The sequence below is a fragment of the Orcinus orca genome, chromosome 5, assembly GCF_937001465.1.
Source record: "Orcinus orca chromosome 5, mOrcOrc1.1, whole genome shotgun sequence".
Lineage (NCBI taxonomy): Eukaryota > Metazoa > Chordata > Mammalia > Artiodactyla > Delphinidae > Orcinus > Orcinus orca.
The window spans coordinates 32415666-32433392 of NC_064563.1; the positions used below are offsets into that span (position 1 = coordinate 32415666).

The 17727-nt window shown below is 33.0% G+C and overlaps 1 protein-coding gene across 2 annotated transcripts in view; it reads left to right on the plus strand.

Annotated features, from left to right (window-relative positions):
• STAG1 (stromal antigen 1) overlaps positions 1–17727 on the plus strand; it is a 428313-nt gene that overhangs the window by 371804 nt on the left and 38782 nt on the right. For both annotated transcript variants that reach the window (XM_033404083.2, XM_033404084.2), the window contains 6 exons: positions 4351–4443; positions 4543–4632; positions 4793–4996; positions 5986–6056; positions 7493–7580; positions 16239–16319. In XM_033404083.2, coding sequence (XP_033259974.1) covers positions 4351–4443; positions 4543–4632; positions 4793–4996; positions 5986–6056; positions 7493–7580; positions 16239–16319 — 627 coding nt within the window. The remainder of the gene's footprint in view (positions 1–4350; positions 4444–4542; positions 4633–4792; positions 4997–5985; positions 6057–7492; positions 7581–16238; positions 16320–17727) is intronic.

Below are 17727 nucleotides of genomic sequence, written 5' to 3' on the forward strand. Positions count from 1 at the left end.
TATGTATAGCTGACTCACTTTGTTATAAAGCAGAAACTAACACACCATTGTAAAGCAATTATACTCCAATAAAGACATTTAAAATTTTAAAATGCTATGGAAGAAAAAAACCTTTAGGAAAATTGATGAAACAATAATGACAAAATGAGTGTTTTTGAAATTTTCCAAAATAAAAGTTTTAAGAATATGTTATGTCCCAATTTTGAATGACAGCCCCTTCAGGCTAATTTCTTATTATTTTGACATGTCATCATTTTTTGAATGCTTTCTTTCAGAGCAAAATGTCCCAGTCTCACTTTCTACCTTTATTGCTTATGTTAGCTATCTATTCCTGCGTAAAAGAAATTACAGTAGTGGTCCCTTACCCATGGTTTCTCTTCGCACAGTTTCAGTTACCAGTCAGCTATGATCCAAAAATATTAAATGGAAAATTCCGAAAGTAATCTGTTGATAAGTTTGAAGTTGCATGTTGTTATGAGAAGCATGATGAAATCTCATGCCATCCAGCTTTGTCCCTCTCCATCCTGCCCGGGACGTTGAATCATACCATTGTCCAGTGTATCCCACCAGTTAGTCACTTAGTGGTTGTTGTAGGTCATCAGATTGACTGTCACAGTATTGCAGTGTTTGTGTTCAAGTAACCCTTATTTTACTTAATATCGCCTGAATGCCCAAGAGTAGTGATGCTGGCAATTCGGATATATCAAAGAGAAGCCGTAAGTGCCTCCTTTAAGTGAATAGGTGAAAGTTCTAGACTTAACAAGGAAAGAAAAAAATCATATGCTGAGTTTGCTAAGATCTTCGTTAAGAATAGATTTCTATCTGAAATTGTGAGGAAGGAAAAAGAAATTCCTATTAGTTTTGCTGTCACACCTCAAACTGCAAAAGTGATAGCCACAGTGCTTGATGAGTTCTTAGTTAAGATGGAAAAGGTGTTAAATTTATACAGGATATTTTGAGAGAGAGAGAGAGACCACATTCACATAACTTTTATTACAGTATATTGTTATAATTGTCCTATTTTATTAGTTATTTTTGTTAATCTCTTACTATGCCTAATTTATCAATTAACTTTATCATAGGCATGGTTTTTTTTTTACATCTTTATTGGAGTATAATTGCTTTACAATGGTGTGTTAGTTTCTGTTTTATAACAAAGTGAATCAGTTATACGTATACATATGTTCCCATATCTCTTCCCTCTTGCGTCTCCCTCCCTCCCACCCTCCCTATCCCACCCCTCTAGGTGGTCACAAAGCACCGAGCTGATCTCCCTGTGCTATGCGGCTGCTTCCCACTAGCTCTCTACCTTACGTTTGGTAGTGTATATATGTCCATGCCACTCTCTCGCTTTGTCACAGCTTACCCTTCCCCCTCCCCATATCCTCAAGTCCATTCTCTAGTAGGTCTGTGTCTTTATTCCTGTCTTACCCCTAGGTTCTTCATGATATTTTTTTTCCTTAAATTCCATATATATGTGTTAGCATACGGTATTTGTCTTTCTCTTTCTGACTTACTTCACTCTGTATGACAGACTCTAGGTCCATCCACCTCATTTCAAATAGCTCAATTTCGTTTCTTTTTATGGCTGAGTAATATTCCATTGTATATATGTGCCACATCTGCTTTATCCATTCATCCGATGATGGGCACTTAGGTTGTTTCCATCTCCGGGCTATTGTAAATAGTGCTGCAGTGAACATTGTGGTACATGACTCTTTTTGAATTATGGTTTTCTCAGGGTATATGCCCAGTAGTGGGATTGCTGGGTCATATGGTAGTTCTATTTGTAGTTTTTAAAGGAACCTCCATACTGTTCTCCATAGTGGCTGTACCAATTCACAGTATATATAGGGTTCGGAATGATCTGCAGTTTCAGACATCTGCTGGGAGTCTTGGAATGTATCCCACATGGATAGAGGGGGACTACCATACTTCAAAACTTAGAGGCTTAAAGTATTCATGGTCTCATATAGTTTCTGTGGGTCAGAAATTTGTGAGTGGCTTAGCTGTTAATTTGGTTTAGATTCTCTCATAGGGTTGCACTTAAGATGTTAGGCAGAGCTTTAACCTCTGAAGTCTTGATAGTAAATTTGCTTCTTCCATAACAGTTCTTTCACATGGTTGGCAAGTTAGTGTTGATTGTTGGTAGGAGGCCTTAGATCCTTACCATGTTGACCTCTCAGTAGGACTGTTTCAAGTCTGCCAGCCTCCCCCAGAAGGAATGGTCCAAAAGAGAGTAAGGTGGACACTTGTGTGTGTTTTATGACCTCAAGAGTCATACAATATAATTCCCACAATATTCCTTAGATTACACGTCAGCCTTATTCATTTTCAGAAGAGATTATATTAAGGGCATGAATACCAGGAGACAATGGTCAATTGGGAGTCACCTTGTAGGCTGATACTACATTACCCTAGCACAGGAATCTCCCACGAGCCCTTGTTCCTTTTGATATAGAGTAATGTGTAAAGATCAAAATCTTGTTACTAGGGTTACTCATTGTCAATTGGTTATCATTTCTGCTAGGCACCATTCGTACACAGAGCTAAGAAATATATATATTTCTATATATATACACATATGTTTAAATCACGCATTCATATTGATATTTCTGACTTAAATTTAGCATAAGAGGGTTTTCACCTCTTTACTTTTATGTTTTCTATTTTTATTTTTTGGACATATGTAAAAAATTTACATAGTTAAAAAGTCAAAACCATGTTAAAAAATATATATATATTTAGAGATGTCTTTCTTATATGCCTCCCTCTACACCCCTTTGCTACCTACCAGTAACCATTTTTATTTGTTTTTGGTCTATCCTTCCAGTGTTTCATTCTGCAAATATAGATGAATGCATGCACACGTACAAATATGTGTATTCTTATTCTCCATTCTCCTCCGTTTCAATCTCCTGTCTCCTACAAAGAATAGCATACTTTATATGGTGTTCTGTGCCTTACGTTTTAATTTAACAGTATATCCTGGGTATTACTCCATAACTTTATTTGGAGAGCTTCATTTTCTTATGGCTATATATGATCTATTATGTGGATATAATATTGAGAGTCTTTTGGGTCAGTCTTTTGCTGGAAATAATGTGCAGCAAATAATAGTGTGTCATTTCGTACTTGTACCAGGTGTGTTGGTGGGGTAGATTGCTAAAGTGGGACTGCTTGGGGCAAAGGAAAAATATGTATACAATTTTGTTGGATATTGGCAAATTCCCCTTCATAGGTATTATGCCATTTTTGCTGTCCCATCGGAGATATTGTGAGGATTAAATGAGTTCATGTGTGTAGAGTGCCTGACACAATGACCGTTTAATCAAAATAGCTGTTACCCTAAGGTCCACATCCTTAGACCTTTCCTACATTGTCAAATGAATTTCAAGACTTCTCAATATCCTGCATACATTTCTAGGTACATATTTCACTTTACATGTAGCCCCTTTAATTGCTTTGTGCAGAACTAAACATGGCACTTGGTGGTAGATCATTCCAAAATGTTTACTTTATATGTTTAAGAGGTTGAAAAGCAACCTGAAAGAAGAATCAGATAGGAGGCCCTATTCTTTCATACATTCTCAAACATTGGGGTTTACATTTATAAAGTGGCAATTTACATTGGAATGTTTCTGTCCCATAAAACCATTCAACATTATGATGGTAAATTCCTTCAAGATAATAAACTGCAGAATACTTTGGGAAAATAATTATCCTAACTGAGCCTGCATTTTAGTATTTTATTTTTGGAACCACCTATAGTTTAGCTAGTTGAATACAGGCTAAGGTGAAGGGCTCTAATCTGTTCAGTGATCACAGGCTGTACCCCTCTGTCTTGATTATTGCCTAACAGATTTATGGCTTAATTACAAGAACAATCAAATATAAATGAGTCCAGAGACATCGTTAGTATATGCTTTAAAAATAAGTGAAAATTTACTAGCTGCTGATGGTATTAAAAAAGGATTACTTGCTAAAGTACGTTTAGAATAGTTTATTTAACCTAGGGGAGATAACTGTTAACATATTGAGATTAAAACTCTAGAAAAATTATTTCTCCATTGGTTCCAGTATTTTTATATTCATAACTGGTTTTTTAGAAATGTTTTTGTTTTTACTTAAACAAGTAGTAACTTATCTAAAATAAGTAGCTATTTAATAAAGTAATAGTAATAAAGTAATTTGAATAAAACTAGATACATTTATTTTAGTAATTTGTTAATAAGCTTTTCTGAAAATTCTCTGTTATATTATCTGCCAGTGCTTCATCATCTTTGTAACATTCTAGATTTATAAATTAGTACATGACACTCTTCTTTGCCCATTTAAATTTATTTCTAGGTGCTAACTGCCAAAGAAAGGAAAACTCAGATTGATGATAGAAACAAATTGACTGAGCATTTTATCATCACACTGCCTATGTTGCTATCAAAGGTACAGTTTCATTTAGTTTTGTGATAATATGCCACTGAGTTTGCTTATTACACTGTACTATTAAAGTAGTTACTTTGTTTTCTTTGCTTCTCCTTCTAGTATTCTGCAGATGCAGAGAAGGTAGCAAACTTGCTACAAATCCCACAGTATTTTGATCTAGAAATTTATAGCACAGGTAGAATGGAAAAGGTAAGACACTATAAAATTGAAATTCTGCTATTATAGTCAGTTTTATTAACTGAATTATTTTATTTTCATGTAATATATAGGCTTACTTGTTATATGACAGATGCTTTTTTTAAATTTTTGTTAATCTAAATATCATAGTTTTTCTTTTTTTCCTCCTCAGCATCTAGATGCTTTACTAAAACAGATTAAATTTGTTGTGGAGAAACACATAGAATCAGATGTTCTAGAAGCCTGCAGTAAAACCTATAGCATCTTATGCAGTGAAGAGTATACCATCCAGAACAGAGTTGACATAGCTCGAAGCCAACTGATTGATGAGTTTGTAGATCGATTCAATCATTCTGTGGAAGATCTATTGCAAGAGGTCTGTTTTAAAGTTAATGTGTACATATAATGATTTTGGCTAATAATTTTTCAAGGTAGCTGAGTTTTAAATTGTTTCCATTTTAAAATAAAATCTAGTAGAATTCTCTACTTTCAAAACTTAGCAGCATTATTGCAGTTGTTCATTTTATGAAGATCAGCCTCAGTTACACTTCATTTTTATTTTAAAAATCTGTTTCATAAAAGACAGACTTTTTTTTTCTCTTTTAAAAAAGGTCTGACTTTCTTAAGTCATTTTTTCATTTTCTATTCCTGGGGCCTAATTTGCATTTTAATATTATTGAACTATTACGTGCTAATGAATAGAACATAAAAATTGTGTGCTTATAAAGGATAGCTGCTTACCAGTGGTGTGCCTAAGATAGCAGCAAGCATCTCCAACTGGTTATTTTTATAATTATTTCTGTGATTCCTGTCTCTTGCCCTCTCCTTTCAATCTATGTAAGGCAATCTGGAATTCCCACAGCTTTGTATGTCCTGACGGCCAGGCTGATAGGATTTACTTTTAATCCATGTAATCAGTTTTCCCCTACTTTAATTTTTAATTTTAACTTTTAATTTTTTTCAACCATTTTTTGATTTTCATTGTGATTTTGAAGTTGCAGATGTAACTGACAATCAGTAAAATCTTTGAAATAACCAATAAAATCTTTAAACTACCTATCCTTTCACTCAGCAGTTTCAAGGAATTTATCCAAAGGTATTAATCAGAAAATTGTACGAAGTCACATTTATGACATTGTTTAAAATGCAAAAGTGGTTATTTCTGGGTGTTGGGCTTATGGGTGTTTTTTACTTTTTGTTTTTTTTTGCTTATTTGTATTTTCTCATTTATCAACAGTGAATATATACTATTTATATAATAAAAAAGAATTTTTCTTTAGGCAGTAAGTATTAATAGACTTCCATGTGAATTTGAGGGTGAGTAAATTTATGGTATTAAGGTACTGTCTGCTGTTTTTTTTATAGGGAGAAGAAGCTGATGATGATGATATTTACAATGTTCTTTCTACATTAAAGCGGTTAACCTCTTTCCACAAGTATGTCATTTTATTTAAAGTAGATTTAATGAATAACCTATATTAGTCAACATAAAACAAACTGATTTTAATGTTTAACATCCATGTAACACTGGGAAATTTTAGAGAAATATTGAGATGTTGTGATGTTTTTATTATTCAGATTTCCTACAGATAAATTATGAGTTTTTATTATAATTTGATTACTTAAGGAGTAAGATTTATCATTCAGTGTAATGAATGTACACTGTACACTGTAAAAGTTTAAGATAATCAGTATAATTAACAAATTAGATGGGCTTATTCTGCAAGCTAGAGTTTTTAAAGGTATAATTTTCAGTTGATAGCTCTTAGAAATCTTACTAAATAAAAATCACAGCTTTGGAGAAAGCCACAAAATTATTTCTATAAGCTTTTTTTCCTGAATTGTCCTTGTTTGTCTAGTTTGTTTATTATTGTGTTCTTACTATGTAGACAGAACTGCTGGATTTGAATAAGGAAAAAAAGGCTCAGATCAATGAAATAGGTGTCATTTTCAAATTGTAATTTGCATATCCCTTGTAATGAAACATGCTTATCTTCTCCATAAAGAAAGGAAAATAAAGAACTTTGTTGTGAAAAAGCATGTTTAGGCGTAGCCCTTACTTTGATGAATACTTCAGATTTCAAAAGCAGTGTCTAAAATCTAAGCCTTTTCTGTATACACAAGTACATTTTTGGAATTCCATGGAGAAACAAACTCTTATTTGAAAAAATATTTTGACATCTGAAAATAAAAGTTGACAACCAGTGTCAAAACTCCTATTTAAGAAAATATTTTGACGTTTGAAAATAAAAATTGACAGTGAGTAATTGTGCTATTTTTAGTAGCAGAGCTCATGAGAATTTACACTGTCAGTGTTATCTCATTCAGAAGTCCTCAGCACATGTAAATAGCTACACTAAAGTTTTGGAACTGTGCCATATTTCCTTTACCCTGACTTTGTCTTTATTTATCTCCATCTCGTGAATACAAATCTCTTTTTCAAAAATATGCATGTATTTATACTTTGAAATTCTGAATGAATTTGTTTAAATGTGCTTTAAAACATACTAGAAAGAAAGAAATGGTAACCTTCACTTTAACATATGAAGTTTTATTGTTTTTGATTTCTTTTAATGAATTCCTAATATCAGCTTCCACTCTGTCTTTCTCTACCCGTCTCCCTCTTCTCTTCTCCCCCTCTCATTCCCCCCTTCCTTCTTTTTTTCTTTCTTTCTTTGTTTTTTTCTTCCTCTCCTTCTCCCTCTTTCTCTTTTTCTTTCTAAGTTTGAGGACTTGAACATTTCCTTATGGAACTTTTACAGTTCTACTAGAAAATGAAGTTACTTTATTCTTCCCTCATTGAAACTGAGCTCAACAAATTTAAACCTTCCTCCACTCTAGAATAAAGTTAATGCATTTTTGTTTATTTTAGCGCTCATGATCTCACAAAATGGGATCTGTTTGGTAATTGCTACAGATTATTGAAGACTGGAATTGAACATGGAGCTATGCCAGAACAGGTAGGAGTTTATTGATATTCTTTCTGTGTCATTTTAGAAAGCTTTTCTGATATCGTGTAGGATTATCAAAAGCCTTTCATGGAACATAGTTGATAATTCTTAAACGCAGCCACTTCCTTTGAGAATTATTGCCATAGTGATTCAGTGTTACAGATAGATATATTATATCTTCAGATTTGAACAGAAAAGAATAGAAAAAGTTTGCTATAATGTAGCAAAAGTTTAATATTAATATTTAATTTTGACATAAACATTATGACTATTTTAGGGAAAATACCATTACTATAGTAGCAATTTCAAAACTTCATCAATTTAATATAATGAAAATTTCTGATCATGGCTGTATTTCGGGCACTGTTCTAGGTAATGATAATAGTAAGCCTTAGATATGGCTTAGTTTTTGTGGTGAATCATACTTACATAAGTTTGGAGGCCTTTAGCAGATTTTAGACTTTTTTGCATTCATATAAGTTGGAGTGAAAAGGGCAGGAATTCAACAAACTCTCTCCAGTCTGGAAGAGACTTGGAATAGTCAACTTAATTATCATACAGAGAATTAAGAATTTAATACTTCTGTATGAGAACTAACTTGTTACTTACTAATTAACAATTATAATTATTGCTAATTAACAGTAACAATCTGTTATTAAGAATTAGGAGTTATTTTATACATTGCAGACACTCATTCATGTAGACCAAAACACCAACCCCATAAGTTAGGTATAAGGTGGTGTTTAGGTGTGAGCTCATCCATTCCTGTTTTGGTAATATGGGATGCTTAGATGACACTTCATTATACTAAAGTAATCAATAGATATAACAAAATTATAATTTCATGTTAAAAGTTCATCATAGAAACAATGCTTTATTATTGCTATGATTAACTCTTAAATTGCCTTAATTCATGTCTTTGATCTATCCTTTGTAGCCGCTCTTAATAACAAATATCCCTGATTGTGTTAGGTGTTTTATTATAGTTTGTGGAAAAATGCTGAAAATTTGACCCCTTGTTTTTCTTCATTTATTGTTGACTCTTCAGCTTTGATCCTCTTTTCGTCTCAAACTTTTCAGTAGCCTAAATGCAATTCACTGATATTCTAAGCTGTGCTTCAGAGTTGAAAGGGAATGATAGAGTTAAGATAATCTTTTTTTTGATTTTCACATTTTCCTCAAGAAGAGAATAAGAATAACACTTCTCTGTTTTATCTGGAGATTATAACTATATCTAAATTTATTTTTAATTCTCCATACCATCATTTATTGTCTTAGACCTGACTTGTTACAGTCTCACAATGTTGTTCTGTGATTATGTTGGTTTTCTATTATTTATTTTTACTGCATATGCATTATCTACCCAATTTTATTTTAATTTCTTTGAGTAAGAGAGCATTTATGTGAGATTTGCTTTAACTTTGTTAACTTCTTAGACACACATTCTTTATTACTTTAAACATGTGTATGAAGTTTGAATACCTCACTACTAGATTGTACTCTTATTCATTTTAGCAATCAGAAATGATTTAGCATTTAGCACCTCTTAGAAACATCTTTAGATACCCAGTACTGAGACTCCAAAACCCGTATTCAGCCATTTCTTCATAGGACCATGCAAGCTTACTTTTTTAGATTCCAACTCTGTTCCTTTTAATTAGAATCCAAGAAAATACTCTTTTAGAGCAAGGATATCAAAGAACTGCCAAAATGTTTGCTGTTTGTTAACCCTCAGTTATGCTTAACATTTTGAAGATACCTTAAAACTTTCTAGCTATTTAGGGGGAACTGTATTGTCCTTATATGCTTGACTGTTTGTTTTCCATGGTAACCATTTCAACTAGAAGTTTCACAGTCCCACTCTTCAGGATTAACTGAATTCTTTTTTCCTTCCTCTTTCTATGATCTACCTTTTCTCATGTCAGTGCTATTTTAACGATTATAGTAGAATAGGTAAAACCAAAGTTTAAAAAATTTAGCTATTCTTAAAATACTTTTTTTAAAGTTGAATTATAGAAAAGTTTTAATCGAAAATTCAACTCTTATTTCCTTCATCAATTGTCAATAATTTTTCCCAGGTGTACTCTTACATGCTTGCGCGCCTCTCGCGCTCTCTCCCTTTCACTCTTCCTCCCCATATAATATTAATATGCATGTGTACAATAAGTATTAATAATATTTTTATAGCAATTTTTCTCCAGCCCAGGATCCAAGCCATAATAGCACATTGTATTTCTTTTTTTTTAGAAAATTTTTTAAAATAAATTTATTTATTTATTTTTGGCTGTGTTTGGTCTTCGTTGCTGCACATGGGCTTTCTCAAGTTGGTGGCGAGCGGGGCCTGCTCTTCATTGAGGTGCACGGGCTTCTCACTGCAGTAACTAATCTTGTTGCAGAGCACAGGCTCTAGGCATGTGGGCTTCAGTAGTTGTGGCGCATGGGCTCCAGTAGTTGTGGTGCGTGGGCTCAGTAGTTGCGGCTCATGGGCTCTAGAGCACAGGCTCAGCAATTGTGGCACACGGGCTTAGTTGCTCCATGGCATGTGGAATCTTCCCAACCAGGGCTCGAACCCATGTCCCCTGCACTGGCAGGTGGATTCTTAACCACTGCACCACCAGGGAAGTCCCACATTGCATTTTTGTAATGTCTTTTTTTTGTTCTCCTTTAATCTGAATGGTTTTTCAGGCTTTGCCTTTCATGACATTGACATTTTGAAGAGTACAGACCAGTTATTTTATAGAATGTTCTCCATTTACTTTTGTCTGATCTACACGTTTAGATTGAGATTATGCATTCGTGGCAGGAATGCTACATAAATGATATTCTGCTTTCAGTGAATCACATCAGAAAGCACATGATGGCAGTTTGTTCAGTATCGTTGATAATTAATTTTGATCACTTTAGTAAGTAAGGTCTGCTGAGTATATCCCATTGTAGAGTTACCATTTTCTTTTTTAATGAATAAGTAATCTGTGGGAATATTCTTTTAAGACTGTGTAAATAATCCTGTTTCTTATCAAACTTTGACATAATAATTTGAGCATTCTTTTGCGATTTTGCCTGACTCGTTTATTATTATGATAGTCACAAAATGGTAACTGAAGTGGCGATTTCCTAACTCTGTCATTTATTTTATATTTATTTGTTGGCCCTCTGCTCTAAGGAAGAACTTTCCCTTCTCCCTTTGGTTATTTATGTATTTATTAATTTGTTTACCTTTTTAAATTTCAAATTTATTTTTTAAAATTTAGTATCAGTGTGGACTCATGGGTTTCTGTTTTATTCCTGTTCTGTTCATCTGGTTAAAACAGTACTATTGTTATTCATTTTGGTGCTGAAATTGTTGCAGATTTAGCCAGGGAGAATTTCTTTCCAGCCTGTTCCTATGTGCTTTAAATATTTTTTTGAGCACTTCCATACTTTCTGGCACAAGAATATGTTCCAGAGTCTGTTTATGCCTACCCCTATGCTAATGAATTCTTAACCTATGGAAAATATAAAACTTACTGCAGTTCCCTAACACAATAGTCATTCGTTTGTAAAGAACCCACATTTCAGAATTTATTGTAGTATTTCTTCATACATTTTTTTGTAAAATGAAAGCAAAAAAATATTAAATTCTCCTTATCCTGTTTTGTGGCCTTTGTGCCAATTTCCTGTTGGTATATCTGTATATCTGTAAGTTTAAACCTTCTCTTAGGCAACATCTAAGAAAAATTAAATATTAAAATTCTGCTTCAATACATAGTTCCAAGAATATCTTTCCAGATTCTAAAAATTGAAAGCCAATAAAGAACAATTCATAAATTATTTTGGTAAATATATGCTGTATAACAAAATAGTGTGATTAAACCCATAAAGAAGGAAATGTAATCATATCAGTAACTTTAGACCTATCAAGCCATCAATAATAGAAAATTTAAGTTTTGTACTTATTATGTACCAGGTACTATTTTAAGTCTTTATGTGCATACATTTCTTGAAGCCTCATGACAACCCTATAGAATATACATCGTTATTCTCATTTTATTGATTATGAAACTGAAACATAGAGATATTAAATAACTTGCCTAAAGTCTCATAGCTGTTGGCGTACCCACTTTAACCAAGCTTTTAAATTATTTTCATTGTCTCTTCAAATTTTCTACTGCTAATTTGCTACTGCTCTTTATAGTATCCCATGCCTTCTGATGTTTGCCCCATGTCAAACTCTTATTATTTTGTATTTTTTCCAAACTTCTTTTGCACTGTATTGTTTCATTGGGAATTGTGGGGAGAGATTAGATGCTGGTACTTAACCTATCATTGTGAACTGGAAATCAACACATTTCTTTAGACAGAACATAATACAGGAGTTGTTTAATTTTAGTCCAGTTTTTGCTTATGATTATATTAAGGCTTATTTGTTACTAGCTTCAGTGTTTGTGCTTTTCTTCGCATTTACTCAAAATTATTACTGCAAACTCTGCTCTTTGCCACACTGATTCTTATTTTTTTAATTATTATACAGTAAAACTGACTTGTCTTCCTTCCTGTGTAAAGTTATGAATTTTAACATATGTATAGATTTACGTAGTCACCACCACAATCAGGATACAAAACAGTTTCATCATCCCCGAAACTTCTTCATATTATCCCTTTATAGTCATATGATTGAGCTACTTACAACTCCTGAAAACCACCCATCTGTTTTCCATCACTATAATTTTGTCTTTCTGAGATTTCCAAATAAATGGAATTGTACAGTATGTAAACCCTGAGCATAATGCCTTTGAGATTAATCCACGTTGTTGTGTGAGTCAGTAGTTGGTTTGTTTTTACTGCTTAGTTGTATTCCATTGTGTAGATACACCACAGTTTGTTTTATTCATTCAACTGTTGAAAGATATTTGGGTTGTTTCCAGCTTTTGGCTATCACGATAAAAAGTGCTATGAATATTAGTATACAGTCTTTCGTTTGAACATAAATTTTCATTTCTCTAAAGTAAATGCCCAGGAGTATAATTGCTGGGTCTTATGATAAGTGTATGTTTAACTTCATTAGAAACTGCCAAACCATTTTCCAGAGTGGCTGTACCATTCTGCATTTCTTCCAGCAACGTATGAGAGTTCCAGTTGTTCTGCATCCTCATCAGCACTTGATATTGTCGATACTTTTTACTCTAGCCATCCAAGTAGATATGTAGTGGTGTTTCACTGTGCTTTTTAATATATATTTTCTTAATGCTAATGATGTTGAACATCTTTTCACGCACTTATTTACCAGGCTTATGCCTTTTTTGGTGAAACCATGTTGATTATTAATTTGTACCTAAAGGCTCTTTTTAAAAGGGAATATTAATGTCACTCATGTTAACCAAGTCTAAATATGATAAAAAGATCAGTTTTGGATATTAGAAGCAGACTAGTATTAAGTTTAGTTCACCCTTTTTTTTTTTTTTTTTTGCGGTACGTGGGCCTCTCACTCTTGGTGGCCTCTCCGGTTGTGGAGCACAGGCTCCGGACGCTCAGGCTCAGCGGCCATGGCTCACGGACCCAGCCGCTCCGCGGCATGTGGGATCCTCCCGGACCGGGGCACGAACCCGTGTCCCCTGCATCGGCAGGCGGACTGTCAACCACTGCGCCACCACGGAAGCCCTAGTTCACTCTTTTGTCATGTACTTGTGCACTAAAAAATTTGAGCCTCCTTCCCCTTAAAGTCTCTTGCAAACAGAAAAGTAAAAGAGCCTAAATTTATCCCAGTCATTATGTGGATTTTCAGAATTTTAAACATGTCCTATATGTGTAGATAACATATATCTGCACATGCATTTATTAGTTTCCTGTCAGGTTTTATCTTCAGGCAAATTCAGTTTTTCTAAACTTTAAACATTCTAAGAGTTTATCCCTTGGTCTTAACTTAGATGTAATAATACAGTTCATCTTCATTTTCAAGATATATCATTAGCTGTATGTTGAATGATTCTCATTGATTCAGTCTGCTAATCAAAGGTAGAGCTAACTCCTTTAAATAGATAAAAGTAATTATTAAGAAAAAAGGCTAATAAAAAATAATTTTTATGTTGGTTAAAGTAATGCTAACTGCTATAATAGATTAATCTCAATATCTCAGAGGCTTAACACAATAGAAATTTATTTCTCACTTACATAACATTAAGGCACAATTAAAGGAAGCAGCGTGTCACTGCACTGCCAAGTCATTCAGGGACCCATGGTCTCTTGGGTTATTGGTATCCTGCTGGCGGATAGGGAAGGAGAAGATGGAGAAGGCAGTCCTGCTTCTTAAGTAATTTTTGCCCAGAAGTATGCAATATACATTACTGTGTCCTTCCAGGTACATCATTACCTTGTGGAAAAATGAGGTCAGAAGAGTAGGGTTGGAAGAAATTCTTAGTCATCAGACTAATAATTGGAATTATTTGAAGATCCTTTCCAGGGTCAGAGCAGTGTTAGTCAAGAAAAGGCAGAAGGACTGTGGTGCTAATAGGTTAGAATAATCTCTTTTGGCTTTTTTGTTGTTTTATTGCTTGTCCTTCTTGTTTTACATGTACTACAGAAAGATGAAGTTGCTAAATAAACGACTTTTGACGAGTTAGGATAACATTGCTAGTATAGGGGATAAAATCAATATGACTGATGTAAAGCCTGGAAGGAAGAGTTTTGAATTTTCTTTTGAAGTTTGATCAACTGTATTGTTGTATAATTATACCTGTGAGAAAGCAAAATATTTCCCAGTCAATGAGAGTGAGCTTTTTATTTTAAAATAATACAGTGGAGCCCTTTTAAAGTAAATGTATGATGAATACCAGTATATTGAAAATTAAAATGGAGATGCTGTATTGGAAATAGGTATTGAAGTGACCAATCTCTCTCTTCTCTTATAACCACATCTAAGAAACTTGTGTGCACAACTTTGGAACACACTTTGAATAATTCCTAGTATATAGGTCATAGAAATGTAGAAGGAAAGGAAATGATATTTGTAATGATTAGGATAGATATAACCAAAATCAGGCAGTTCTTCAACATTACTTTTTTCCATATCTTAATTTCCCGTTGGTTAATGTTCATTTGTATATCACTCTTCTAGTAATTTAACAATGCAGATTGTTTCAAATTCAAGAAAAAGTTTTAAATCACACAAACCACTTTAGTACTTCTTAGTATAAAGTAAAGGTTATCACAAGGTGTCTCAGAACCCGAGGTGTACCATATTGAGTATCCCCTAAGTATAGTAAGATGATTTCTTTAACATTAATGTTCATAAGTTGACAGTGTTTCAGTAGTCTTGTTTCTGGCATTCTGACATGAATCAATCATTTAATTATCATGTTTAATAAAACCCTGACATCTCATTAGTTTTGTATGAAAAGCAGCACCACTCATCCCTCTAATTCTGATGAGTTATTTTCAGTGCTGAGTAGGTGCATTGGAGATATCTTTTACTTACGTGATCTGAAACCTGAAATTTTTAAAGTAAAACCAGCCAAAGTTGTACTTCCTGAAGCATTCCACTTACTGATTTCTCTTTTGATTTATTCTCTACATTCTCTTGGGGTTTTTAGTTTATCAAGAGGAGAAAATAATAGAGACACTATAATAATGGAATATCATATTATCAGACATGCTTTATTGCAATAAAGATGTACCATGTATTCAAACAAAAATGTAGTAAAAGACCTATCCAAAATGAACTTTTCTTTTTTATTATGATTCTTAACCAGTGTTTATTTTCCTAAATTCTTCTATTTGTCTCTCTGAAAAATATGGATAAACATTTCACAGAACAGGAATTCAGGCCCAATAAAACATGAAAAGGTGCTCATCTCCATTGGTAATTAGAAAAATGTAAATTAATACCACATTAAGATACTACTCATACATAATAAAATCACCAGATTTAAAACATCTGATGATATCAAATGTTGGTAAAAACATGGAGCCGCAGGAACTGTCAGACTATTAGATACAGCCACTGTGGACAAAAATTTGGTACTATTTACTGTAAAGTTAAATATACACATACTATATGACCCAGCAATCCTGTTCCCAGAGCAGTGATTCTCAAAGTGTGGTCCAGGGAGCTTGGGGGAATTTCCAGGGCAGGCTCATAAGGTCATACTATTTTCATAATAAGAGGAAGATGTCTTTTGCTTTCTCTCACAAACGTAAATTGGAGTATTGGTGTCATATCAAAGAATAGCCACATTTTTCTACAAAGACTAATCTGTGACACAGTATTTTCTTCATATACTTCAATCATTGTTTTGTATATGTTTTATGCACATTTCTGTATGTGTTGTATTTTATATTAAAAATTCTTTAAAGCAAAATAATCATTTAGGTATAAAATTTGGATAAAAACAATTTCTTCAGTTTCCCCTTAAAAATCTGACTGAGCAAAGTATTCTGACAGTGCAGTTTTGTTTAAAGTGTAGTATCATTTGGGTCCATATTTATCGAGATACATTATATCTTTATTCTCTAGACTGATATGTTGGTTTTGTCTTTTTTTAACTAAATATTATTTTATACATTCTCATTAATTCTACAAATATTTGAACTTGAAACCTTATTGTAAGATAAAAACTATGATAAATATTGTTCTCTTAATATTGTACAAACGTAAATTATGTCTCATTTGTTTGAATTTTTTATTTGATACAGATAGTCGTACAGGCACTGCAGTGTTCCCATTACTCGATTCTTTGGCAGTTGGTGAAAATTACTGATGGTTCTCCTTCCAAAGTAAGTAAGAGTTTCTGTAGGCAGAAGGGGTACTATTAAAGCAAAATAACTTTGCTTAACTCATTATTTAATAATTTATTTTTATCAGTTATTGTAATAAATTATAATTTTAATAAAATATATAATAATGTTATCAATTATTGCTTTATCCTGTATATATATTTTACCTCTTTGGAAGACAAACAGTTTTTCGAGCAATAGACACAGAGTTATATGTGTATACAAAGTTTAAATTCTTATAAGAGGTAACTGTTGTTGAAACCACAAGAGCTCTGATAGGCGACATGCTATAAAAAAGAGGATAATATTGAAAGACAAAAGTATGTAGCTTTCAGTTCTGCAATTTTGGCACCTTGGGGCCCAAACTAAAGAATACTTTTTTTTTTTTAAGTTTACATTGTTGGATAAAATTTTTTTTTTTAATTTTTAATCTACACGTGACCATGCAAAACAAAAGGGAAAATACAAACCAGAAGTTAAGTGAAACTAGAATCCAAGAGAGTTAAGCATAGTACTAAAGCCTACTTAACCTTGAGGATATTTTCTAATCTAGGCGAATCCCAAGGCCCTCTCGAGGAGGAAAGTCTAATAGGTAGCATGTCTCCTTGATAAATTTGGGATCCTAAAGAGCTACACCAGCATGAGGGTAAATTAGAAATAAATCCATACCAGTTCCATTCATGGGGGAATATAAGGGAAACAGCCTGTCTTAAAATTTGTCATTAATTAAAGGGGGGAAAATAGGTCACCCATGAAAGTTTATAACCATGAGCTAACTGTCACATAGGTTTGCACCCTAATTCCATACTATTTCTGTGGTCCATTAGAAAAAAAAACAAACAAACAGAAAAACAAAATAAGATTTTGATTTAAAATGTTCTGTAGTGGTAGTATTCCCAAGCAACCTAAGACAATCAAATATAAATCCTTTCTGAAGGAACTTGCCTCAAAGAGTTTTCTACAAAGTTTTAAGAAAAATGAGCTCACGGCAAAAAAAAAAAAACAAAAAAAACACTACTAAAAAGAAAATTAGAAACCATGAAGAGAATCAGACTAAAAAAGTATTTTATACATTGGAATTATCTGACTTAAATATAAAACAAATATGTTTCAATTGTTTTATGAAATCAAAGAGTCTTGAATATATGAGTAAAGAGCAAACACTTGATAAAGAACCAAATAAAAATACTATGATGTTTACATATCCTCAGCTTAACAAAACACAAGCTATTCAACCAGTAAAGAATGTAAATAATACATTTTCATATATAAACAACTGCTTGATATGGAGCGTTCTTTTCTCGGAGAAAGAATTTCTTTTTGTCCTTTCCTATGAATAATTTGAGGATTTCTTTGCCTTTGGAAGTAATTGGGTTTTTTTTTCTATTTTATTAACAGTTTCAGTCTT